The 27,892-nt window shown below is 41.5% G+C and overlaps 1 protein-coding gene across 11 annotated transcripts in view; it reads left to right on the top strand.

Annotated features, from left to right (window-relative positions):
* Positions 1 to 27,892, top strand: part of MAGI2 (membrane associated guanylate kinase, WW and PDZ domain containing 2) — a 1,355,992-nt gene that overhangs the window by 1,180,160 nt on the left and 147,940 nt on the right. For all 11 annotated transcript variants that reach the window (XM_086696830.1, XM_086696832.1, XM_086696831.1 and 8 more), the window contains 3 exons: positions 3,276 to 3,367; positions 12,318 to 12,510; positions 18,902 to 19,150. In XM_086696830.1, coding sequence (XP_086552956.1) covers positions 3,276 to 3,367; positions 12,318 to 12,510; positions 18,902 to 19,150 — 534 coding nt within the window. The remainder of the gene's footprint in view (positions 1 to 3,275; positions 3,368 to 12,317; positions 12,511 to 18,901; positions 19,151 to 27,892) is intronic.

A 27,892-nucleotide genomic window follows, 5' to 3' on the forward strand; every position in this document is an offset into this window, starting at 1 on the left:
TAAGTTCTTGCATTAACAGGAGGAAAGATAAATCATGACACAGTAATTTTAAATGTGCCATCTGGCCAGAAGAGCAGCTAAAGGAAAGTATCAGAAACATCATAATCTTATAAGAGAGCTAAAAAAGTAGGGGGAATAAAAGAGTAATGTCTCTCAGCTTTGTGTATATAATTTTAGTTATTTTTTAAAACCAGACTTAAAAGGATGGGGAAGGCAGGGGAAGAAGCCAAAGAAAAATTACCTTTCTAAAAGCTCTTATTTTCCAAAAAAAAAAAAAAAAAAAAAAAAAAAAAGTACTACTGCCTTAAGGCACAATCTATCATTTAAACTTTTTCTCCACTTGACTCTTTCTCTAAAGTTTCTATGTCCTGCAGCCTCTCAGTCTATGTTCAAAATTAACAAAGAAATTTTTAAAAATCATGTCTGCTGGCATACGTCTCTAATGGGTCTCTCTGCCTGTGTCTACATGTTCATGTACCATGAAGCTAGCCATCTCTGTCTGGAAGAATGGAAGGTGCAGATGATACAGTTGGCACATAGCACCCCACATTTGAAATCAGAGCAGTCAGAGCAATAGTCAGGAGATCGTAATGTCACCAAACTGCACACAGAGAATAGGGGAAGGAGGATAAATGCCGGTCTCTCATCTGTTCTTCAAAGTTAAATAAAATTAACCAGCTAAAATCTATATTTTTTCTACTAAAAATAAGAGCCCTGAGTCATTCATTAAAGAAAAGCTTTCTGATTCCTCCAGGACTTACAGCATCCTCTGACACAAGACAACCCCCTTGTCCCCTGGCATGTCTCAAAATTCTGTTCCTGGGATTGCCATAATTTCGGCACTTTGGGCGGGGGGAGGGGGGGAGTATTATTTAGCAAATAAAATGGATTGCGTAGTAAACTGCTTTTAGAGTTCCTCATGCAATGTGGATTGATGCTGAAGCCATTGGAAGAACAATTTCCCACTTACCTTACTCACCAATGATGCAAAAATGAAAATATTTATAAGAGTAGGTGGAATGTTCTGATTATATAGTGTGTGTGTTCTCTTTGTATTTTTTATGGTCTCTATTTATCTTTCATATGATCTAGAGTCCTGTAAGTGAAAAGTTACCTAGAGAAGCGATTACTGTGAACAATCGCATCATAAACAACTAAAGATTTCTAAAATCTTGGGCACTATCTGTCATCTTCCCATCTCCCCTTGCCTTTATCCTCCCTTGGGAGGAGTACCCATGCTTGCTATGATTTTAGAGGGCTATTCCACCTGCCTGGAGTCCCAAAGCCCCAAAGGAGCACACACTCCCAATATGAGATTTCATACATGATGTTGCAGACCCTAGGAATAAACTAAGTTCAAAAGCCAATTGTGACTTGTAGAGTATAGGGCAAAGTTTTCATCTTCCTTTTGCCACCCAGCTGAATTCTTCTAAGTTCTCATCTTTCAAATATGAATGATAATACAATTTATAAAAGATGACTAATGGATATGGAGGTCCAATTGGTTCATCTTTTTTGAGTTTTATATTAGTCATTGAATGGAAAGGACTTTGGTTATATGTGCATCTGCTCATGAGAGGGAATGAATGGTCATGGATTCTTGCACAGTATATACATATATACAAATGTACTTTGGGCTTGACTCAGTTTTGTTTTGTTTTTTGAGAACACTAGCACAATCAGCTTATGCTTACATTTCAGAAATGAATGAATTTCCTTTTGTATATAACTGGGAATGCATAGCCCATACTGGAGGACACCAGGGCAAGCCCAATATCATTGTGCCTTGTTTACTGGATCACTGCAGCAGCCCCACTTACTATAGAGCCTAGGAAAGATTTGCCTGGCCATCATTCACTGAGTCTCTCTCTCTCAACTCTGACTATTACTATATATCCAAGTAGGTCAGACACAGCTTCCTGTGCCACGAGGATCCTTCTCTGAAATCCCATCCCACTTTTCAAAACCATCCTGTGTAAGCAATTTAACTTAATACTTGATTCTGTAAGTTATAATACTTTCTTTAAACCATTAAGGCCTAGGATCACTAAATACTACTTTTTTTAATTTTTTTAAATTTTATTTATTTATTTTGAGAGAGAGAGAGCATGCAAGCAAGAGTTGGGGGAGGGACAGAGAGCAAGGGAGAGAGAGAATCCAGCAGGCTCCGTGCTGTCAGCACAGAGCCCAGTGTGGGGCTCAGTCCCACAAACTGTGAGATCATGACCTGGGCCAAAATCAAGAGTCGGCTGCTTAACCAACTGAGCCACACAGGCGCCCCAGGATCACTGAATACTTCTTAAGCAAAGAATGGCATTAATAAGTATTTCCCAAAGTTGCTAATCATTCATTGGCATCCTAACAATGGCCACAAAAGTATGTGCAACTCAGTCATGATGGAGACTTTACCCCCTTGAGAAGGATTCAAAGGCCCAAGGGTAAAGGGTAAGCATAAATCACATCCTTCTTAAAAAATCAGAAGAGTTCTTATTGTTTTACTTTATATTTACTCTAAACTTGAAAAAATTGACATCCAGAGTGTCCCAGCTTATTTTTAAGTGCATTTCTGTTCTTTCAACTAACTGCAGAGAAGTATCTCTCTTCCAGTTTATTGTGGATATATTAGTGTAGTAGTAATAGTGAAGTCAGTAGTGAATCTCCTCGTGGCTTCCACATCTTAAAATGTTTGGGGAGATATGAGTTCACTCAAATGCCCAATACAGAAAAGTTTAAATTCTATCTTTTCTAATTTTTACCATTTAAAAAAAGACAAATAGGTATATGTTTGTATCTCCCCATCCCCGACACACACTAAATTGGATGCATCAAGACATGAGCAGATATTAGTAGATCACTAGGCAAGACTGTACCAGGTAGCTCCAGGATATTATCTTCTGCTCTCTCGGATTTCTGAAACGATCATTCTAGTCAGAGTCAACATCCTCAGAGTGACAGCCAATCTTCCTGAGAGCAATCTGAATGCTCTCAGGAAAATAAGGAATTGTAAGACGATCATTTTTTTTTTTCAGTCAGGAAATTTGTATGTTCTTTCTGCCTATGGTAATACTCTTGTTTGGTCACTGTTAATCCAGAGACTACCTAATTTGGGAACATTTTGTCACCATATTTCTTTTTATCCTCAATGCTCTCCACCAACTCTAACAGCACTCTCATTAATCACATCCACGAAATTAATTTATCATCAGTGTGTTCAGTTTCTCAGGGAGCGGGGAGGGGACAGGATTCATCACTCAATGGGATCTCCTTTATGCCAGGTCCAGATTATAAGGAACTGGATGTTCACCTTCGCAGGATGGAGTCTGGATTTGGCTTCAGAATCCTCGGGGGGGATGAGCCTGGGCAGCCGGTAAGTTGAAACTTCTGTATTTCCACACTGTGGGCTATATATTTTATGTGTTTGTGCATCAGGGGAAATACCACCCACTATGACATCTAAAAGAAAATCTTCGAGGACTCAAGAAGAGTTTGAGGTTTGGTGTGTTTTTTTCTTGCTGTTTAAGTTCTCAAAACATGTCAGTGTTTTCATGCCAATAAATCCTCATAAGTTAATGTACATACATTAAGAGGGGACATTACTCTCCTTAGAAGGGATTGAATTTCTCTTGAATATTTCAATTATTTAATTGTATTGGACCCCTGGTCACTCTGGACAGCACCCCATAGGTAAGCCATAGTATGACAGAAGGTACATGTGAAGAGGTGCCTTGGACCAGCAGAATTATGTATGTTTGCAATCCAGACTGCACAGGAGAGAAAACACAGGGATAAACAGAAGCAAAACCAGGATCAATGCTGCAAAATCTCAGGCAGATTCAAACTACGGGATTCCCGTGAGATGTTCACAAAGTGAACTTCAATTGGCACAACATTGGGAATTTGGGGAGGGCTCTGGAGAAATTACACACACACACACACACACACACACACACATAGTCATTATACACCAGAGTGAAAGCATAAAATAATATACAGAAAACATTGCAAAGCTAGATTAATGAGCATGTATCAAAATATCAGCCATAAAATACTCATTGTAAAAGATGTGTCTTAAATGGTACCCAATATGACTAAGTCAGATTCATGAGAGGTTTGAATAAATAACACCCCATTCCAGCTCAAGTGCCTTAACCCGATCCCAGCTCATGAAAGGGAGTTAAGCTGTAAGCCTCAGTTTCCTCATCTGTAAAATGAGGATTATAGTGCTCTCTCAATAGAGAGAAAGCTTTCTGAGAAAAGATGTGAAAGTGAATTTACCAATGAGGGTTATCTTGACTTCCCTACTAGTGTTTTGAAGGAAGAGAGTGCCACGGTAAAATACAGGGCTCAAATAATTTTGGACTTTTATTTATCCAGAGATTAAATTAAGTATCTCATATCATGGGTAGAAAGAACAAATCTCACTTACATTCTGCTCCCTTTCACAGACTTGTTCTCCTTCTATTTGCCATGTGGTTCTCAGTTTCTGAGGGATCCTCAGTCATCTGGTCAGGAGACACCCTCACTCTTCTCTATAATTCATCTTGCTTTATATAGACAGAACCAACAATAATATCCAGTTCCTTCACATATGTAAATATTTAGCCTCCTCGCTTCCACAGGGTATTTGTCTGACTTAGCTTCCTTCAGGATTATTTTCTAACCTGCTCATATGACTCCCTATTTAGTTTGATCAACAGGATTTAAAATTCCTCCTAAGCAGGGACTTCGTCTTCCCCTTTTTATTCTCCATTAGTGCCCTATAGATGAATGGTGTGCCATTAGCCAAACTGGAGGTCAAGGTCACAGTCCTCAAGAAAGCCAAATCTGGCCCATATGCCTGACAACAACTGCAATAACTAAAAAGTCTGAGGGAAGAATGTCCCTCACTTCAGACACTAGCTGCAAATTTAAGGGTCCCATGGCCTCCTTCAGATTTGATAATTCACTAGAATAACTCATAGAACTCAGGAAAGTACTGTACTTATGATTAGTTTTATAGTGAAAGGGTACATATTAGGACCAACCAGAAAAAAAAGGGGGGGGGGCACATAAGACAAAGTCTGGAAGGGTTCCACATGCAAAACCTCCATCATCCTCAAGGACAGGTTTTCCTCCCAGCATGGATGCACAGAGGATTGCCAACCAGGGATGCTCACCCAAGTTTTGGTGTCCAGAGTTTTTATTGGAGTAGGAGTGACTGAGTCATTGAGGTGATTGAGCTCAATCTCTAGCCCCTCTCCTTCCCAGAGATCAGGTCGATGTCACAAGATTCAAAGGCCCGGTCCTCTAATTATGTGGCTATTCATTCTGGTATAGTCAGCCCCCACCCTAAGACTGTAGGTGTGGCTGGCTCCACCCTGAATCATCTCCTTTAGCATAAAGTAACAGGTACTCACCATGAGTCTCCTCATTAGCATAAACTCTCAGGTTCAGTACAAGGGGTTCACCATGAACAACAAAGATACTCCTGTTGCAATAGTCTGAAGGTTACATTTCAGGAAAGGCCAGACCTCTTTCCTGAGGCTCAGACTAAATTCTTTATTGTACACCCATATGTTTAAAAGATACTAAGTTAAGGAAGTAATGGCACTTTAAGTTGATCTTTATAGCATTGTGAGGGATACTGAGACTTTTGTAGAGCATTTAAGGGTAAATCCATTAGAATTCATTATACTTTTTCTAACATAATGCTTCAAACTTACCAACCCAAGGGGTCTCTGCCACAAAGACGAGGTTCATATTTGTTCCAGAATGCACTGACTAACATACTTTTTTCCGCTTACCAATCTGGGAATTCCTTGAAGGCAAGGACCATGTTTTGATGTGTCTATGTCTTCCAAGCCTAGCACAGAGCCTGGTATAATAGATATTTGCTAAATGAAACTGAAGAGAGCCCTCTTCACCCAGCCAAATCATCACCTGAACGTCTCAGAAAAAAAAATCTGGAATTTATATTTTCTGAGGCCTCTAGATCCTATGGACTCTGTAGAATTAAAACGGCCTAGTCCTGGATATAGAATTAAAACAGCCTAGTCCAGGGATGGTGTCCTGGTAACCCTACAACATGCTTTGTTCAACCCAGTGCTTTAAAATTGTGGAAAAACAGCTAATTTCACATTTTTAAAAATTCAGATTTCCGTAATTCCTTGAAAGATAGATATAGCAACATTAGGCTTATCTTTCTCCACAAAAACAACTGGCTGGAGCTATGTCGTGGTCCCTTTTAGACTGAACATGGCCACAGCTCCCAAGACCCCCTTTTGCCTGTGTTGCTCATTTAGTCTACTGTCTTTGAGATTCCCAACCCCAGAGGACTGGATTTAAAGGTGAATATTTTGTACCAAAGGAATCTTCAATCAGGGCCAGATCATGGTTTTTATAAGCCCTAAGCACTGAACATGTGATCAGTTTCCTTCCTTTATATATAAATACAAATAAGAGATTAAACTATGAAATGAATGTAAGGGAAATAAAGTTCCAGCTCTTTCCATGATGCTTACTTCAATACAGTCTTTGAAATGTAAAATTCTCACTTTGCTCGAACCCCTCCCCCGCACACACACAGGCTCATGCTTTGTCTGCTTTGCAGGTAAACTAGCACCACACTCAGGAAATATTTTCCTCAACAGTCTCTGCCTCCCCAGGGGGAGAAAGGACTGCATGACAGTTCACAGGGAAGGCCTGGTCTCAGCTGGCTCATGAAGGGAAGAGTCTGGCTGAAATTTGCCTGGCACGGAAGCAATAGAATTGTTGCCCAAATGGAACACATGTTGCTCAAAATGAAACTCAGGTGTGTTAATGCAGCCATGGTCACCACCTGGCCTCAGGACAGCTTTCCACCTAGTCAGTGCACTGGCTCCCAGATTCTCAACCCTTCTGAACATTGGCTTTGACTCCAGAGTCCTCTCTCCCATCCAGTGGGCAGGCATACAGGATCTGTGATAAGCCTCCTCAGATGACATAGATTGCCTGTTATCCCCATTGGGTTTATTTAGATCTATTCTGGTTTATTCTTTCACTTGAATGATTTAAGACACATGCAGGCTGCGAGTTACAATTTTGACATTTAAGCCACTAAAGTAGAAGCCTAAATCTTCCTAAAGCAAGCAAAGCCAGAAAGTAATGCCCTGAAAAACCAGAATGTTGCACCTCAGAAAGATCATGTCAGGAAGAGTGACTCTACTGTAAAGATTTCCCATAAGCCTTTCCTTCCTGCTTTCCTCCATGGTTAAGCCCAGAGATAATATATAAACAAAATGTGCTGGCCTCATTTAATTGCTGATGTGCTACAAAAGAAGAGACTCATGAGGTGACTTGGTCCCCAGCCACAGGAGGTCTCATAAATTACATCAAACAGGTTTCTGCCTCCATATATATGAAATGGTACTGACATCTCAGGGTGCACATTAAACACGACAACATAGCTTTTGGCAAATAATGAACAGCAGGAGTCCAGCTCCAACAAAGCATATGGGCATTTTTTCCTGCAAGAGGAAATACTTTTCACAGTTAAATAACAATAGAAATAGAAAGAAATGAAAAATTGCCAGAAAGGAACAAAAATGAGGTTTCCAGCTGTGAGCTGAAAAGAGATGGGAAGGCATCAAGGTGGAAAGACTTAGAAAATGCTGCAATGGAGAAAAACTGTTTGTAGAAAGAAAGAGGTAATGCTAGACATACTCCTTGGTCAGGGAGTCTGTGCAAACTTGTGGAGAAGTTTTGGAAGGCAAGAGCCTGAAATCTTCTGGCCACATTGTCAAGTTGTCCCAGGCTATAATTATTGCAGATCAGACCTACTGGGGCTGGACTTGCATTAGGTAGAGCAGGAAGGAATTAAAGGAATTAAAAGGCCTGCACATATGATTTTGGTTTTGTTTGTTTCTTAGTTATTTGCTTGCATTTTCGTGTGTGTGTGTGTGTGTGTGTGTGTGTGTTTTCCCCTGGCTCACTGGGTTTTCAGCCACTTGAATGTGAACCGCTATTATTTCATATCAAATACTCTGTTTTGTTCCATGCCCTCATAGCCTGTAAGATAAAGTAGAGTTATGGAGTTATTATTGTGATTCTTTTGTTCTTTAGAGAAGTCACTTGGAAAGATAAGACCATGGGTCAGTTGTTTATGGGGTCAGGGGGCAGTCTTTTTCGAGCTCTTTGGCCACAAAGCTCTTCCTTCAGGGCCAAAGCACTAGAGACAAGATAAAGAACTCCTCCAAGTGCAATGAGAAAACTGATGAGTGGGTCTACACAGGCTGAAGGATCCAGTGAGGCTCGACAGAGGTGTGCGTGGTGTGAGACCAGTGTTGGTTGGGAAGACTCAGAGGCCAGTGTAGCCCTTGGAAAGCAAGACTGGAAAGAAAATGTAGCCTGATGGGCCCGTGAGCCCAGACCATGTGCTTGGGGTGAGGGAGTCCCTCAATAGACCTGCAGAGTGATCAGTGTGATGTGTCAAGGAGCTCAGGCCAGGCACTGGCAGGAGAGTCCTTCAGCAGACTTAGAAGTGACCAGTGAGACCATAGATCCCATAGCCATTGGACCAAGTGATAATACTCAGAATCTCGTTAGTAAGAGTGTGACAGAGCTACAAACTGAAGCTTCCAGCCTCTCTTGGGAGCTTGTTAAACATGTGGAATCTCAGGTTCCACCTGAGGCTGCAGAATCAGACTCTTGCAGGTAGTTCCCAACTCTGTGTTTTAATAAGCTCACCAGGTAATCGGTATGCACCCTAAAATGTTAGAACTACTTGATTAAAGGATCAGATGTCCCAAGGCATGTTCTCGACAGCCTAAACATACGTTAGAATGTCTATACATTGAATTGCTAGTATGAACTACAGTGCAAGAAGGAATCATAGATCATCTAGTCCCTGCAGTGACGGTGGCAGACAGGAAATAAACTAATAGAATGGCTGGAGCATACAAAACATATTTGAATTAAAAGGAAAAAAAATAACTTGTGTTGGTTGTTTTCCTGAATAGAGATACATAGAGCTAGCTCTGTATCTGCAGTGAAATATAATGCACAAAGGTGCAAAACGGCCAAAGGCGAAGGAACAACAGCCCCATGAGAGCCGGAAGCAGTGACAGTGTGTGTGGTCAGTCTCTCCCCAGCAAAGGCAGCAGTTACTGATGAATGGAGCGAGTGTGACTAATGTATATAGCTAACGGGCATGCGACTCAGTGCCTGCTCCAGCACACCACGCTCAGTGCAATTCAAGCTTGTTTAATAGTTTATGTCAACCTCTGTTTGAAACAAGGTAGAGGATGGATTATATAATGTAGTTATGTAATAGTATATATGTATATAATAACAACATAATACTATACAATAAATTATATTGAAGTATTATGTTGAATATACCACTTATTTGGAAATAACCATGTAAGACTTGATAAAATGTCTTTGCTCAAATGTCGACTTCTCAGGGACGCCTGCCCTAACCAGCTCTCACACCACCACGGCCACATGACTGACACCCATCTACCATCCCAACCTGCTCTCTTTTTTCCACGGGACGTGCCTGCTAGCATGCAACATAATTTACACACTTACTACACACACTTCTCATTGTCTAACCATAAAAAAAGAAGTTCTATATGGTAGGGATTTGTATTTATTGTTCACTGATGAATTCCTAACACCCAGAAGGGCCCATGGGTTCAATAAATATTTGGTAGATAAATTAATTAGTAAGAAGGGTACTCATATCACAGCAATGCAGCTGAAAAGCAGATGTTTTACTGGGATTTTTCTTTTTTTTTAATGTTTATGTTTTGAAAGAGAGAGAGCACAAGTGGGGGAGGGGTGGGGGTGGAACAGTATCCCCAGTGGTCTCTGTGCCGACAGCAGAAAGCCAGATGCAGGGCTCAAATTCGTGAACCATGAGATCATGACTTGAGCCGAAGTCAGACACTTTAATGCTTAACCGACTGAGGCACCCCAGTGCCCCTACTGGGATTGTCCTTTTAATGGTTGATACTATACTAGTATCACCTAGTAACACAGAAGATAACTTCAAGAGTATCTTTATATCTTTGCTGTCTGCTTACAGCAAGGGAGGAATGGGAATTTTCCAATGTGACATTTTGGGTTGGTTTTTTTTTTTTTTCCAAAGTGAAATTTTGTTTTTACTATTTTTGTCGAGGGCCCAATTGCAGCCCTGGATCTCTCAGTTGTAACCTATATTTTGGCTCACTTTCATCAGTTAGAATCAGAACTATAGCTTAAAGTTGATAATTACCAGCCAAAGAGTTCATGAGCCATTTTTTCTCTGTAACTAGCTATAAACTCTCTCACTAAGGCATGTAGGAAATCTAAAGGTTGAAGCATTTTGAGGGACTAACCCAGCTAAATGCAGCTTTTCAAGGGGCTGTGGACAAACATAAACATTCATTTTAACTGGCTTTTGTACAAAGCACTTAGCAAATCTTTGAAGGGCTTCTTAACAGGTTGAGTCTTATGAAGAATAGATTGGAACATCTTTAGAAAGAAACTCCTAAATTCAGGTTGGCATGACAATAAGGGAAATGGAGAATGTCAGAAGCGTGCCCGACTACTGGCCTATAGCAAATGGGTGCAGAGTGTCCTAGGGGAGGAACCACACTATGCAGCCAATCTAAGGCAGGATACGTGTGGTTTTCCTTGTGATAGCACTAATGAATCACCGATCAGAGCACAAATAATTCCACATGGAAGCAAATCTACCCCCACCCCCTCTCCAGGAATAGGGGAAAAGCAGCTGTAGTCATAAAGGACTTTTTATTCCTATGGATAAAATTCAGTGGACGAAGGCTGTGAAGTCCTCAGGGAAAAGAGAATACTCTTCAGACTCTAATTTTCCATATACCTGAGAAGTCCTGGGCATTCAGACCTGGTTGCCATGTTAACAGGCCACACTGAGCAGTGTGACCAAGTAAGAATCTGTCTGCTTTCACACCTGAAGACCTGTAAGCCTGCAGATCACATAGCAGCAACTCTCCAAATTAGCTGGGATCCACAGATCGGCAATTTGGAAGAAATCATTGTGCCTGAAAGAAATAGTCTATGAGCAAGGGATCATTTTATAAAGACTTAAAATAAAACTTAGACTACAGTCTCTGTAATATTATCAGGCTAAGGGTAACAACTGCCTTCAGAGCTGTATGGCTAAGCCACTTGGAAAAAGAAAAAGGATGTCCATTGTCCATGTATTGGAAAATTTATCTGTAGGTTAAATAGCAAAACTAAAATATTTAGTACTATGCCTTTTCATTGACAGAGAAAATAAAGCCTTGCTGATGGATACTAACCTAAATGTTTCAAATGGGAAGAGGGAAACCTTATGTTATGCCTTTTATTATGATTACTCGTTCAGGGAATTACAATTCACACGTTTCCCAGATGTGTACCTCCCCATTTCCGGGTATGATAGTCACCTAAACATCAGAAGTATTTCCAGTGACAGGCAGAACCGGGGGTGTTCTTTGTGCAGGGGACAATGCTCTAGGGAAGTATTCAAAGGAATGGAGCAAAAACTGGGAGGAGGTTTGACTGAGACTTTTCTAAAATCAAATGGCCAGAAAAGCCAACTACGAGTTTTGCTTTGTTTTTATTTTATTTTCTCCTTATCTCCAGCCTTTCAAAGCAAAGCAAAAAACAAAAACGTTTTGAACCTGTATCAGTTTCATAACATGCACAAGCAGCTAGTTTCCCTGAGATTTTTGGAGCACTCACTATCTGCCTCAAGCAAAGTTAAATGCGTTACGTGCATCATTTCATTCAATTCTCCCAACAACTCTGTAAAGTAGCCCCCATTACTTTACTTCCCCATTTTGCATGTGAAGAAACTGAGGCTCACAGAGGTTAAGACTTGCCCAAGGCCACACAAATAAGAAGTGGAACCAAGATTCAATCCCCAGCTTGTTTCATGAATGGTAGCCAATAACATCAGGTTATTTGGGGTTAGAATTTTCCTTAAGGGTGATGACTAGTGGGCCAGGAAGCAAATGCAGCAAGTTCAAAATGTTAATTTCTCTAGAAGGAGTTAGCAAACTGAAGAGTAAGAAAGAAACCCTGCAGCCCCTCATTTTTCAGTTTTCAAGTACATGCTCAGGGTTGGAGTAAGGGGTAGAAGGTGGAAATAAAACTTTACACCAAGTTGTACATATATATAAAGAAATTAGATCTATAAATGATATTATTACCTATTACTATTATTACTATCAGTTACTATCATCTATTGTCTATTATTACTATGTATTTACATAAAGAAATTATATATACATAGATATGGGAGGAAAAGTTGAAATGTAAATATCCTTCCCTTCTCACCGCGTCTCTAGATTTTGATTGGCGCTGTCATTGCCATGGGTTCAGCCGACAGAGACGGCCGCCTACACCCAGGAGACGAGCTGGTCTATGTCGACGGGATTCCAGTGGCTGGCAAGACCCACCGCTATGTCATCGACCTTATGCACCATGCAGCTCGGAACGGGCAGGTCAACCTCACTGTGAGAAGGAAGGTGCTATGTGGAGGTGTGTGACTAAAGCCAGCGGTTAGGGTTGGGGATTAGGTGCTGAAATGCTTTTGTGGGACAGGGTAAGGACACTTGAAACCAAATTTTAAGTCAGTGTCTATTTTACACACGGAAAAAAGTCACCCTAGATATTCCAAATGTAACTGTGATTTTGAAAGTGCAGATTTTCACCCCAGTAGTATAATTCCAAGCAGTCTTTCAGGCCTATGTTTTCAGTGTAGTCATTAAAAATTTCCAGCAAAGCCTGGGGCTAATTTGAGATGTGTATGCTCTTTGCTCTTTGGTGGATGCTCGTTATAAAAGGAACATTACAGCAGTGAAAAAACACAGCTTTTGAAAATGTTCCTCATTGTGTTTACAAACGAAGAACCACAGCATTTTGATACCATAATAAGGCAACTAGGATGGAAACTTAGCCTCCGTTGTAAAGCCTGATAAAAGGTAACAATAAAACTATGACAAAAATACAGTGGTACGTCACTCTTAGAAAACGCAATTCATTTAATTCCAAACTTATGAAACCGATCAATCAGAAGCAGTTATTCCCTTTACAACCATGTCTCAGCTTCATAAAAGAACACACCAAAGACTTAACTTTCAACAGTCACTCTTCACACTCATAACAGGATTCAGTTCATCTCTCTCCACCATCTCAGTCCCCCCAAAAAAGATTTATATTTTTATGAATATGTCTGTTACAAACATCAACTATTTTTTGTAATCTAAGCACTCAGTACTGTTGGGAATGGGGTCCCAAATTGCCTGTGCTTTGTCCTGTGAATTACAAGAGGAACAGCACCGACGATGTTCTGTCACCTTCTGCCCTCGTGGCCACCGGCCTCTCTGCTCAGCCCCTTGGCCCTCCTCAGAGAGATTAGGAGGGACCTGAGTGGCGTGAGCTCACTCATGTTTACAGATGAGGAAACCGAGGCCCAGAGGTTCAGTAGCTTCGTCTTCAGCGAGTCAGTGATAATGCAGAGGCTCTTAGCTCCCCAGCCAGTGCTTGTTGCCACCTCAGGCCCCCGCCCAGCCCACCCCCAGTGAATTCAAAGACGCGAGACCAACCTTTAGCAAATGTCACTCGGTAACATAAGGAATCTTCCATATGTGTTATTACTATAACACATCTGAATTTTAAAAAGTGGTGGGGGGACACCAACTAATCACAAGCTGTGAATGACTAGGGAAGATAAGACAGTAATTGAACTAAAAGTCCCCGTTTCTATTCGAGTCTTCTAAAAACTAGACTTTGATCAAGGGCAATCATTTAAAAGGGCAAGTCAGAAGAATTGTCAGCCCTCACCAGTAGAGACTGCTATATATCTTGTATGGCATGGAGGTTTTGCTACGAAATGACATTCATCTTCAGAAATTCATGGCATACCACTTGACCCAAAGAAGTAAAACACCTTGAATTATGCCGTATCCTTGGGCAAGATGCCAGGAGGATGACAGTGTTTGCTTGGTTAACATTTAACTGTCTCTCTCACTAAGAGTGATTTTTAATAAAAAGTTTGCTGAGCTATATGTTCTGTGACCCAAAGATAAATTTAAAAGATACCTGATTTACAAGGAAATATACTGCAAAGTGCAAAACTGATGCACCAACATAATTTCATGCTCCCCTTGCCACCAGCTGATTATGGCAACTTAAATTTTGTTCTAATCAACCCAAGCTATTGGAGTGTATGCCAAATGCTGCAAAAATGTATTCTTGCAATTTGCAGATCATGTGACTTTTGTGAAGATGCTCCTTGCTGCAGTTCTTACCAACTCTACTCATTTGGCTTTCGAGTGCATTTCAAGTGCATTTAATTTTTGAAAATGCTCTGCTGCAGACTGCTCATTCACACCAGGAGAGTTTGCAAGTTAATTTGGCTCACTCTTCCTTGAAAGCTTCATCAGTATTGAAAATGATTAAGTTCAGGAAAGGATACTCTGATAGTAAAGTAAACGCCTAGAAATAGGTTGGAACAGATTTTTTTAAAAGCATAGAAAGACAGCCTTTCCTCAGAGCTGCTGTTTCTCCAACAGCGAGAAGGGACAACTACAAATGGATATGACAGTGGAGATGCCTTTTCAAGGGCTGTTATCATTATTATTATGCTTTCCTAAGCAAAAGCAGTGGGAGGTGCAAGCCTGGCTTTCGAGAAGATGGTTCAGAGCTGAAGGGAAGTGAGCAATCAGCTTGTGAAGAGACAGATTGAGTGAATGAGAAGAGGGGCGGATTTTTCCCTTCCTGCCTAAAGAGAGTGGAGGTATCTGGGGCTGGGAAGAGGAGAGGTCATAAGGGTTAAAGCCTTTAGCGTTATGCTTGCCTCGGCTTATACAAACATCCTGCCCCTCCTCAGAAGATGCCGGGCACTGGCTCCAAGTTCATGCTCAAGAGAAAACCTCATCTATTTGGAGAGATACCAACTGGTTAATGACATTGGCCAGAAATTAAAGTAACACAAAAAACCTGCAGCACATATTAAAATATATTTAAAGTGTACACACTAAAGATAGAAAGGCAGAGTTTTCAATGAGCTAGATCCTCAAAAAGGAGAAATTGTGGAGTAAATGAAGAAACATCCAGTAATTCATCCAATTTTATTTACCAGATAATTATACCACACATCTTGCACTTTAAACTAGTTTTGAAAGATATCTTGTCCATGCCACCAGCTCCAGTGTTTAGCTGTTGTGTTTTTTTCCAAGGATAGTAGAAGAGTGGCTTTATTACACTGGAAGTACAAATATTTATATGTTTAGTAGCTCCGCTTTGAGACGTTCAGCCTAATGACAAATTATTTTGAATACACGTTATTCGTCTGAGAGAAGGGTGTCTCTGAGGAATTTCCTAATGTGTCACTCTAGAATTGATGTGAAAGAACGTTTTATGACTTAATCAAAACATGTTAGAGTCCGTCTTAAAGCTATCCATCAGTCTCTTTTCTCTAACATCCAAGGCAAAGTCTAATGTTTGGCTTAATGCCAAGAAAAGGAAGGTTTCCTTGGAAGCTGGGTGAAAAGTTTAGCCATTGTTTAGGATGCCAATGGATTCCCCGGTCATGGTTACTACACTTTTTGTGAATTCTAAATGCATTTGCTTCTTCTTTGTCTATGAGCATGTCACCATTTAAATAAGTTGTCTGCTTTGAAGAGTATAGAGGAGGAGTGCACAAACTGAAATGTCTGCAGGCAGGCCCGCCCCTAGCATTGACAGGGCACAGCCCCCTGCTCCAGCAGGCCCCATGGGGTGCACATACATGGGGACACTCCAGCCTGTGCAAGCGTACCCCATTGCCTCAGCCACATTTCAAGACAAGACAAGACAAGACAAGACAAGACAAGACAAGACAAGACGTGTACAGTGCTGCCATCCTTCTGAGGTCCTGAGAAGAGGCCCAGGCACATTCTGGAATCAGACAAGGTCAATTGGTTACAGAACCCTAGAGTCCTGGTACCCAGAGTGTGATCTGGAAGAGGAACAAGGGCTCCAGTTGAACAAGTCCCTTTGGCTCTGCATACTCCTCACTCTACGAGTAAATGAGTAACTCAGGAATCTGCAGGAGACACTGGAGGGAAAGGGGGAGGTGGTCGGCACTGGGGCGACTTGCAAACACAGACCCTGTGAAGGCAGCCACCACTACCCAGCGCTAGCTGATAATTGTTAGATATTTCAAGAGAAACCAGAAATCTGTATTTCTGTAAAAATCTCTTTTTGAAAACATTGGCAACCAGTTTTAACAATTACTAAGCAAAGGATAGACCAGCACTGAACCCAAAAAACAGATGGGTCTGGAGGCCAGGAGCAGTCCCTGGCCAGCAGTTGACTGTTCTCATGGAAACTGCCTCACCTGGAAGACGTTGCCAACAATTGCTGCCTTCCCAAATGGGGACCTCTTCCAGTCAGCTCAGTGATGATTTCCAGTATGACCAAGGCTCAAGCTAAAAATTAATTATTTGGCTTGAGTAGATACTAATTGACTGAATTCTGTATACCCATTTGTGTGTGGGCCAGAAGGATGAGTCAGAGATGCTGGAAGTGAGTGAATTAAAAAAAAAAATGCACATGGTATTTGGTCACTTTGTGACATTCACTGTATTATTCTAAAACAATGCTATCCGTGCCCTATACCAGAAAGGATTGTTGGCAAGAAGACAGTCTCATTTGGATCTAGAACCAGCTGAGTAGAAAAATAACACAGAATCAATTCTATCCTTCAAAATCTACCATTGGAAATCTTCTTAACTCCCTGGCTTTAAATGTGCTCATGTTGTAAAAGACAAAGAACTTTGTTTTAGAGGTTGAAAGAGAAGTCCAAAAGCAATAGAACCATATTCTATTAATGGATTGGCCCTTTCGCTTACTCAGGGACCATCAGGCTGACTTAGTGCATGATGTTCTTCTAGACCCTATGGCAGAGCCACTCCCAGCCACTTACTACAAAGACAGATCATTTTCCTTCGTTGCCGCTCTCCTGACAAGTACAGCCCTCAACCCCCTAAAAATATGACAGCCAGAAAATGAGATCTCTTTTGTCACTGCCTATGACATTTAGTTACTGATTTGGTCCAATAACTCGAGGAGATTTTCAATTTAATGTTGCAGCCTAATAATTGTTTTTCTTCTTCCTGACTATCTCTAATCACTTTATTTCCAACTTGCACAAGGACTGATAAAGGACATGTGCTTTACCAAGACAATAACAGCTTGTCTTTGGATGATATTTTCTGGTGGGGAGGGTACATCTTACAGGCACTTTTAAATTCTGGTGGAAAAGAGGGAAAGACTTTGATTTTGACATTTCGTTCTTCTATCACCTCAGTACATTTCTTCCAGACGTAAAGTATCCATTTGTTTTCTTTAATTAAAACTTGATTAATTAAATCTTACAGAAAAATTCGAATATATCAAATGGTAATAAGCAGCAGCCTAGGTCTTAATCATTCTGCAAATACAAACAAGAAATGAATGCATTTTTGTAAGGCTGTTTTTAATCCGAGTATATGAATAAAGGCAGCTCCTTTTTCTTTACAGTATAACGAAAAATCTCTTAGAGTCTGTGTTCTTTCTCCCTGATTTTTGAAGTGATTTTGATTTTTGAAATGAAATTATTTTTCCTTTCAGAATGGAATCACAGCTTATGAAGTTAAAAGCCTTCACTGGAATTTTTGCTCATTATTTTTAACTTGCCATATGAGACACCTACCAGAGTCCTAAGACGGAGACCATATCTAGAGATCCAAAAAGGAATCATTAATTGTGATTACTTTCCTTCTTACTATTTCTCTGCTCCGTAAACATCTTTTGAGCACACTAATCAAATTGTAAGATGGGGATGAAACCATCTTATTTCTAATTACAATATTCTAAGTACCTGCTTTGGTTGTTTTCATCAGAATACCAAATCCTAGGTCTTAAATTAAAATGACAAAATTCTTTCTGGATGACAGATGAACTTTCATTTTTAAAAAGTAGGTTCTCTTGGCTTCCAACTTTCCATCATTTCTCCCTGTAAATAAGCTTGTTTTCTCATGGAAATATTGGTTTGGTTTTTCTGGCTGATTAATAGTGTATCTACGGAATATAAATGAACAACGTCGCCAGCACCTCCCTGAGAAATTCAAAACTCATTGTCCCTTATCATAATATCATCGTTACATTGATCCTAGAGCAAGTGAAGTATGGGAAGGACCCTTTAAGAAGGATGTTTCCCACCTGCGCGGAGTGAATTAACACTTATAGGCTAACAGAGTATCACAAAATTAAATAAAACCGTGGCTCTTTAGTAAAATTATGATGCGTTCCTTTACATGGACACCCCCTTTACATGGGGGTAAGCCCCACTTACCATATCCTACAGCAGCTTTGCTCAATGGTGGCTTGGAAGCCTCATCTGGATTCCTGTGCCCAATCTTCCTAAATTTACTGAAAACACTTTCCACAGGTGGACCCTGAAGATGCACAGTTGTTACAAGTTCTTTAAGTAATTCTTATGCATACTGCAGTTTAAAATACTGTCCACTTGTTTTATAATCTTCTTTGATCAGTTATTATTATGCAACTAAGAACCTTAATATATAAAACCAGGCATTGTCTTGGAGGGTTGCAGATTTAACAAGAGGAAGATAAAAACTACAAGCAGCACAAAGGAAGCCAGTGAGGGCGTTAGCTGTGTTTGCTGTCAAGGGTGGAATGGGGCTTAGACCTGGGTGCTCCATGGCTAGGTTTGTAGCTAAGTTTGTAGCCTTTCACATGCCCTGCACTCTTGGGGCTAGAAGGCAATCAACCAACCAGTCTTGTAACAATGCTAATGTCTAGAACTGCACCTAGTATAGCAGAGGCACTCTCCAAGACCCTTGTGAAATAACCGACTACTTGGGTACAATGTGTATTGCAGGGGAGCCCTGCCCAGAGAACGGGAGGAGTCCAGGCTCCGTATCAACCCACCACAGCTCTCCACGCAGTGACTACGCAGCCTACACCAACAGCAACCATGCCGCCCCCAGTAGCAATGCCTCTCCGCCCGAAGGCTTCGCCTCCCACAGCCTGCAGACCAGTGATGTGGTCATTCACCGCAAAGAGAACGAAGGCTTCGGCTTTGTCATCATCAGCTCCCTGAACAGACCTGAGTCCGGATCCACTATCAGTGAGTGATGGCTTCACTTGCCTTTGCACAAAGGGTCTTGTGTTCGTTTGTTCTGGTGGTGGGGATACTGGACGTGCAGATCAGAGGACTGTCATAGGCGTCTTGTGCAGTGGGAAAATTACGGGCTGTGAGCACAAATAAGGCATCTTAACACATGATTAGCCAAACATTGCTGAACCTTTGGCTCAGGAAGAATACAAGATCATACGTGATGTTCCCCTGACCCCACAACTCCCATAAAAACCCTCATTCATTCATTTTAAACTGGAAAGAAAGTCAAACCAAGTGGTGTGGGATGTTGGTGTGAGGGGAAGGGAGCTGTCTCCTGTTTGATAGGATGAAATTAGATATGCAAAAGATCTGTGAGGAAAGCAGTCCAGGAGGGAGCCTTGAGGTTAGAAGGAGTTCAGCATTCCAGAACTCTGTAGAAGTCCAGTGTGGCTGTGATGGAGTGGACAGGGGAGCACAGCATGAGACCAAGACAGGAGCCAGGCTGCACAGGGCTTCACACGCCCATGGGAAGAAGTCTGGATTGTAACCCAAGTCATGGGAACCCTGGAGGGGGTTAAGCAATGGACAGAAATCCGATTTATATTTTTTAAGTCTGCTTTTGTGCAAAATGAAATCAGGGGAAGAGAGCAAGAGTGAAAGCATGAAACACAGTTAGAAGGTCATGTAAACAGCCCTGTGGGTGCAGAGATACTGGAACCTTCTCCTAGGGTAGTAGCAGTGGAAAAGGGAGTTGTACGTGACTTCACCTGGGGTTCCTCCAAATCTGTGGGTCTGTACAACAGGTGACAGCCAGAGGTTGTATTTCTCTTGCAATCAGTCATCTTATAGATTCTCAGTCTTCTTGGTGGTTTTCCTTTTAGCAACACATTCCAGAAGTCACTCGGCCACTGGCAGGTGATAGGACAGAAGAAACAATAGGAAAATTTGCTTCTTTTTCATATTGAAGTGATTTGGTCCAAAATATTATACATAGAAATACCAAAACCAAGAGCATTTAGACAAAAAATAATTGAATCATGTTGCAGTCTTAAAATTCTTACAAACTGTGGTTGTTTCCAGCACATGGGGGAGGGGGAGTCGTCAAACAATACTCAAAAAATTAAATCACTGAAAATGAATAAGAACTTTCTTTTTTTTAATGTTTACTTATTTTTGAGAGAGAGAAAGAGAGATAGAGCACAAGTAAAGGAGGGGCAGAAATAGAGGGAGACACAGAATTCAAAGCAGGCTCCAGGCTCCGAGCTGTCACCACAGAGTCTGACTTGGGGCTCGAACTCACGGACTGCAAGATGGTGACCTGAGCCAAAGCTGGACCCTTAACTGACTGAGCCCCCCACACACCCCGAGAATGGATAAGAACTTTATATGATAAAGTTAATGTTATCAAAACACCACCAGGACTGAATAGAAACAATTACCTTTGACAAATTCAGGAGTGAAAACTATAAAAGTGTTGAACCTCAGCAAATATGTTGCAGAAGCTAAATTATATACATTTGAAAGTGCAATTTTATTTCTCTTTCCTTTCATGACAAGATGAAGAAATAAATCCAATCTTTAAGCAGAGAGTAAAACAGGATACTGTCAGTACAATAGATTCACCAAGATTAAAAGGACATAAGACTAAAGATTTTCGTGAATTATATAAACAGCGTTCTAATAATTTATACTTGGGGAAAATGTTCACAGAGAGCTTTTGTAGCTATTCCAGTCAGTCAGATTGTTTACTGGGGAAGGAAACCTAAAGGACTGGAATAAAAATAAAAAGTGTACCACCACAGTTAAAGTGTTAAACATGTATTTAAGGTCTCAGCTTTATTCGAAGTGTGACAGCAATATTGCTAAATGTAGAGGGAAGTGTGTGTGTGTGTGTGTGTGTGTGTGTGTGTGTGCATGTGTGTGTGCACACACATGCACTCATTACATAGAGAAACCACAAATGCTTTTTCTATTGCAAATAAACCCATGCATAGGTAGATTTGGAAAACAACAGGTACAAGTGCTTATAATTAATGTGAATTTTTCCTCCTACTAAGTGACATTAGACTGACCTCAAAAGAATAATTCTAGCCATTTTCAAAATGGTATATTATTTTATATCACCCTAGAGAGTGGAAATATATTCATAATGCTTCCTGGCTTCTTTTCTCACACATTTATTTCTTTCAATTTAAAGAGTTTGAAATGCAAGTTGCCCCCATGTTCTGTGGGAAGAGCAGTTATTACACTGATGGCCTGCAGCGTTTACAATATATAATTTGCAGCATGCATCTGAAAGCTTTCTGGACCTAATGCTGCTTCATACTTAACTTCTGTTACAATTTTGAGCTCTAATTTTGAACAGAAATGCTAAATGCCTCATGAATAGTAAAGAGCCACCCCCATGTCACATATCATTGTCAGAATATCAAGGGTCCTTGGCTCTGAGTCTGGAGAGCATGATACGATCAGGTACTCAAGAGTCACAATCAATCATGGGGCTTGGGTCACTTCTCTCTTCGTGTCTTACCTGAGCCCAAGGACCAGGAACATGATCATGGTTTTTCTCATGGCTCCTGAGCCTTTTTCATTGGCAGACACAGTGCTGTTTTGTTATGCCTTTGAGAGGTGAACCACCTAAAGTATATGCCTGGATTCAAAACCTGGCTTCATCAATGCCCACCTGTGTGACCTTGAGGAAGTTACATGACCCTTTGGGCCACAGTTTCCTTGGCAGTAAAGAGAAGATAATGTTAGTCCCCATGCTGATGGGCTGCTCTGAATGTTAAATGAATTAGTACATGGAAGTGCTCAGATCAGCCCTGGCTCAGAATAAGCACTAAGTATGTCACTGTTGCTGTCTAGACCTCTGTCATCTTTCCATTCCATTAGCTGCTCAGAACTCACATGGGCTGTCTGTTCCATCAGACATGAGTCAGCACCCCCACTCTCCCAGAACAGCTAGATATGAGCAGCCAATGAACAGCTCTGAGGTCCAGCTCCTCATCCCCACGTGCTGACCTTCTGGGAGCACAGTCTTCTCCCCCCGCCACCCTGCAGCCTGGGTTGGGGGTTGGGGGTTAGGATTAAAGCAGCGGAAGCCACACCAATCCAGCTGAGTATGCCCTTTTTTTGCTGAGGCTTCAGGCTGGATGTGTCCCCAGAATTCTCTAGCCAATAAACTAGAAACGTCATGGGAAACATCAAAATTCAAGCCCGAAGCTGTGCCTTTTACAATCTCCTACAAATATGATATCTCTATTGAATTTATCAGAGAAGACAGGAGAGATGGAGAAAACAAATGTAAATTTCACCACCCTGAAGGTGGAAAAAAGAGCTACTTTCTGAATGCTGGATGTTCAACCAGTTGAGAACTTGGGAAGTAGGGTTCCTGGATTATTTATTCCCTGGCCTTTAGTCTGGCCCACATTTCTTTTTTCCAAAATATTGTTTCCCAAAATTTAAGAAGAAATTTCCTTTATATTAGTTAATGTAATTAAGGAATGCCATTTCCTTCCAAAGCCAGTGACCCAGGAGGCCAAACATTGCTTGGAAGGAGATAGAACCTAGAAGCCTCTATCTGAGGTCCAGCAATATCCTTCCTGATTTAAAGCGGGAATAAGCAAATTTCCTGAGCATTTTGTCCCATTGTCCAAAATATTAAGTACTTTTTTTTCAGACCCTAAAATTGGAACCAAGAAAACAAAATGGTTTGCAGACCAGAGCCTGGGACAGTAATCTGTAACAGGCAATTGAATTTTAAATTCTTTAAAACATTCTAACAAATATTTGTATACAAAGATGTTTGTTGCCATGTTATTGATAAACATGGAATACTGGAAACCATGTTAGAAACTTCTCAAAAACTGGAGACTTTGGTATATTTGGGAAGTTCAAGGTATTTCCTGCCTTTGTCTAGCTCTGTTGTGACTCTCACTGAGGTCTGTGTGCACAGGATACAGGAGACTCAGGTCACTGTCTGACTCCAAGCGGAGCAAGTGCTTGCTCTGTGAAGATGCCCCTGTGGTCATGTGCACTGGGGTTGACAGGTTGGGGCTTCCCAGCCCAAGGCTGAGCCCTGACATCCAGTTTTCACTGAAGAGCTATCACCTGTCTTTGTACATGCTTCCTGTTACTTTCCCCAAACCTGCTTTCTTACCAGAGGTTCCCAAGAAGGGCTTTGGCATAAATGATAAAATCAAAGTAAACCCTCAGTCTCCTGCTGTTCAGGAAAGTTATGTTGGCATTTATGGGGTAGACGTACACAGGCAGCTTCCACATCAGTGGGAGAGGTGGGCAGCTTGTTGAGAGAATTTATGAATTTAGATGCAGGCCGATGACAAGCTGAGAGGGAGAACATATTCAGGACAGCAGCCACAGCAACAATCCAAGCAGTCACAGTAGGGGCACGGTCATCATGGCCCTTCCTGCCTTCATTGGTATTGTCCTAACAGCAGGGACTCTGTTTTCTTTGGGGGTGGGGGTGGGGCCTCAGGGGCTACAGAATCAGGTGCTAGACCTTTCTAGTGGAGGGTGAATATGAAGTGGGCACCAAATATTGGGGTGCATGAGAACGGCAAGATGAATGGATGAAGACTCACGATGAGGGGAGGATTTCGTGATAATTCTGGGAGCATGTGGGTGCTCTTACCTGTCCCAAAGTGCTTGGTCATAGGCAGACACTGTTGCAAAGTAAGTGGCTAGTAAAGGCTAGGGCCCTCAGAGAGCCACCCCCGTCCCCAAGCAGGCCAGAGTTCCCATCCTAGGAGGATGAGCCAGGAGCCCCTTTCCACACACACACACACCTGGCCATTGGCCTTACTTTGTACATCAGAAAGCTCTGCACACCCTTCAAGCCACTCTTGGCTTATGGAGGAGTCAAAAGAAAAAAAAAAAAATGCAAGCATATCACCCGTTAGCATACTGCCGGCTAATGAACAATCTTTCAGCTCTGTGCCGGCGCAAAAAATCTTTGTTTCCACATGTGTGCATTCTCTGGCACGGGTTGGAGTACAGACGTGGTCATTGTTAACTTTCCCTAAGGCCCACTGCAATCTGACATTCTAGAACGAGTTCGTTATCTTTGGTAAAACGCCCTGATGATTTTTCTCAGTATCTTTGATGTTATCCATAGGGTCTGGAGTTTAAAATTTTTTCTAGAAATGCAAAGGCTTACCTAGCGGGTGTCTTATGACATTTTAAGGCATAGTTTCCTAAAAACGGTGAAATAAAAGTGAACAAAGCAGTGAAACGGTTTGGGATTTTTCCCGCCAAAACTCATCCCACAGACCATGCAGCCACTGAATAGTCATTTGAACTTAGGGAAGTACAAATTAAAACCAAAAGCCAGGGCTCCTGGGTGGCTCAGTCGGTTAAACGTCCGACTTCAGCTCAGGTCATGATCTCATGGTTTGTGGGCCGGAGCCCCGAGTCAGGCTCTGTGCAGACAGCTCTTGTGTAAAAAGCCTTGGTTAAAACTGAGGCCTGGATCTATTTTTCATTGGCACAGGCTATCATTTTATTTATTTTTTTTAATATGAAATTTATTGTCAAATTGGTTTCCGTGCAACACCCAGCGCTCATCCCAACAGGTGCCCTCCTCAATACCCATCACCCACCCTCCACTCCCTCCCACCCCCATCAACCCTCAGATTGTTCTCAATTTTCAAGAGTCTCTTATGGTTTGGCTCCCTCCCTCTCTAACTTTTTTTTCCTTCCCCTCCCCCATGGTCTTCTGTTAAGTTTCTCAGGATCCACATAAGAGTGAAAACATTTGGTATCTGTCTTTCTCTGTATGACTTATTTCACTTAGCATAACACTCTCCAGTTCCATCCATGTTGCTACAAAAGGCCATATTTCATTCTTTCTCATTGCCACATAGTATTCCATTGTGTACATAAACCACAATTTCTTTATCCATTCATCAGTGGATGGACATTTAGGCTCTTTCCATAATTTGGCTATTGTTGAGAGTGCTGCTGTAAACATTGGGGTACAAGTGCCCCTATGCATCAGCACTACTGTGTCCCTTGGGTGAATTCCTAGCAGTGCTATTGCTGGGTCGTAGGGATGAGGCTGCTGGAGGCCCCCAGGAAGCTCTACCCCACACTTTACCCTACCATCCTCGAGAGTAATGTGGCACACTCCTTGTAATACCCTATGGTTACAAAGCCTTGCCCTAAATGAAGTCTCTAAATATCAGTAACTGATAAGTGCCTTGTCTTATATTTTATTGGTTTAGGTTATAGCAGTGGATCTTCTTCACACCTCCATATTGAGGTCTGTTCATTGATCATCTTATTTTATTTTAAGTGCATTTATTTATTTTGAGAGAGAGAGAGTGCTGGAGAGGGGCAGAGAAAGAGGGAGAGGGCTGTCAGCACAGAGCCCGATGTGGGGGCTTGAACTCACGAACCGTGAGATCATGACCAGAGCTGAAACCAAGAGTCAGATGCTGAACTGACTGAGCCACTCAGGCGCCCCATGTTCATTGGATCACCTTAAAAGCACAGGTACCTTGTGGAACTGGTGCCAACGTTAGGACCTTGACCCTCTCTAAATCACTGTAAGTGTTAACCAACCAATGTTCCAGCCCTAAGAGTCACTGCTGCAAAGTTTCATAAGTCCTACCCATGCAGTTGAACATGGGAATTAGAAAATGAGCCTCATTCCTCTGTTTCTCATTGTTTTGCAAGGCAAATTTCCCTTCATAGTTCTTAATAAGCATTGTAACATATAACACTGCATTCGCCTAATCCTTAAATGAACCCTCTGCTTTGGGTTCCTTCAGTGACACAGTGCTTTCACCTGGAGCTTGATGCCGACGACAGCTCACTCAGGAGGCATAATGGTGTCACCCACACCGTTAACATGAGTGCTGCTGTAACAGAAGAAATATGGTGGAGGGGGGCAATTTGGGGCACCACATAAAATGCCAGTTTTCCTCCAAATATCTGGCTTCTAAATAGAACTCATGAGACCATAAGATAAAACAAATGTCTTCACAATATTATAAAAAATCTACATATACAAAAAAGATAAGATGTCTACATAGTCTGTACTGATGTACATATGTTTTAATTCAAATCGATCTCATTTATTAGTGTGATTTACTTAACACTTTAGGAGGTAGTCAGGAGGCTAAGGTAGGAGGGGGTGCATCAACAAAGATGTCACTTGTGATGGACAATCCAGTCTTCCTATAACATGGCCCTGATCATAACACCCATGATAGAAATATCTACAAGGTAAAGTTCCAACACACTGTTCTTACATCCAAGACCCTAGATGACATGGACACAGCCGCAATTTATCCACAACTCTTTGTGATTCTACTCCATCAAAGCTGGCTTAGTTACTTACCCCTGAAAGACAACGTTTGCTCTTCCATCCCAGTGCCCATGTTTTGCCCTGCTGCCACTTGGAATGATGGCTCCTCTTTACCAGTAATAAATGTTATCAAACTCTCTCCAAGGCACCATGCTAAAAATCTTACATTGTGTTTAATTTCATAGTAACCCTGTGAGGTAGACTACTGCCCAAATAGTAAACATCTCTCATAGGCAGCTCAAAAAGCTCTTAATGTCTTACTAAGACTCTGCCTGACCCCTTACCCTTCTCCTTGAAGTGTTTTCTCTAACTCTTAATTGGAATTTTTGCCTGTAAACTCTTTAATTGTTGACTGCTCCTTGACTTCCTTTCTGTTATTATGCCTGTGATTAGCTATCTAATATTGTCATTTTATTTTTCATGTGTTCATGGTTTGCTTTCCCTAAACAGATTATAAGTTCCTTAAGGGCAAGAAATGATGGCATTTCTTTGAATCTCTCACAGTTCCTGGTAGCATGTGTTTCAAGGATTTGTCACATAATTTATGTTGGAGGCACTGGATTGGATTCTCCAATAATAATCCAGTGCTGTCTCATCAAAATAAAAGTGGGAATGTGCTCTGCTCTAACTTTCCCTGTACCTAAACCTAGCCACTCTGTCCCTCCAAGGCAGCAAGACCTATCTCTGAGAACAGGCAAAGCAGCAGAGGATCACTTAGGGGGAGAAATTGTGTGCAAGCTGGTCCTTGCCCAGCATGAAAAATTACACTATAATAAAGTGGAACTGGAACAATGTCCCAGACTACAGGTTTCCCATCAGTTGTTTTCAGCCTGAGTAAATGATTCAACAGCCAGCTCAGAGCCTGGCGAAGTCTCAGATAAGAGAGCCCTCTAAGAAATCAGGCTCAAGGGAGCTGCCTCTGTGTCTCTGGGAAGCCCCTCTAGTCTCAAGCATCTGGGTTGTGAAGCCCTTGTCCTCTGAAGGACCAGGCTGTAGCCTCAGCATGCTCTCTGATTTACGTCCTCCTGGCACTGGCTGTTCCTGGAATCGCCATCCATTTGTGTGAACACCACCTTAGCGATAATTATATTGTCCTACACAGGAGGGTTTGGATGGCATCCCAAGCGCCTTGGAAAAAGTATTCCTTCAGGTTAGTTATTCATTTCACAATCGTCATTAGCCAACAACCCTTTTCAGTTCCAAGTGAACAGCTTCTCAATCACATTACTTCTTTAGAGGATCTTACCCAGCTACAACCAGGATGAATAGGACCTATTGATCAAACTTCATTCTCTCAATCCTGAGCATGACTACTTTTGATCCCAAGTTAAAACCTGGCTGCGTAGGTCCTACCAGGAGGCAGACAAGCAAACACAAAAAGATTTTATGTCAAATTCTGAGTACTCTGATATCTGAACATT

This window comes from Puma concolor, chromosome A2 (assembly GCF_028749965.1).
Source record: "Puma concolor isolate L17-30 chromosome A2, mPumCon1.1.hap2, whole genome shotgun sequence".
Lineage (NCBI taxonomy): Eukaryota > Metazoa > Chordata > Mammalia > Carnivora > Felidae > Puma > Puma concolor.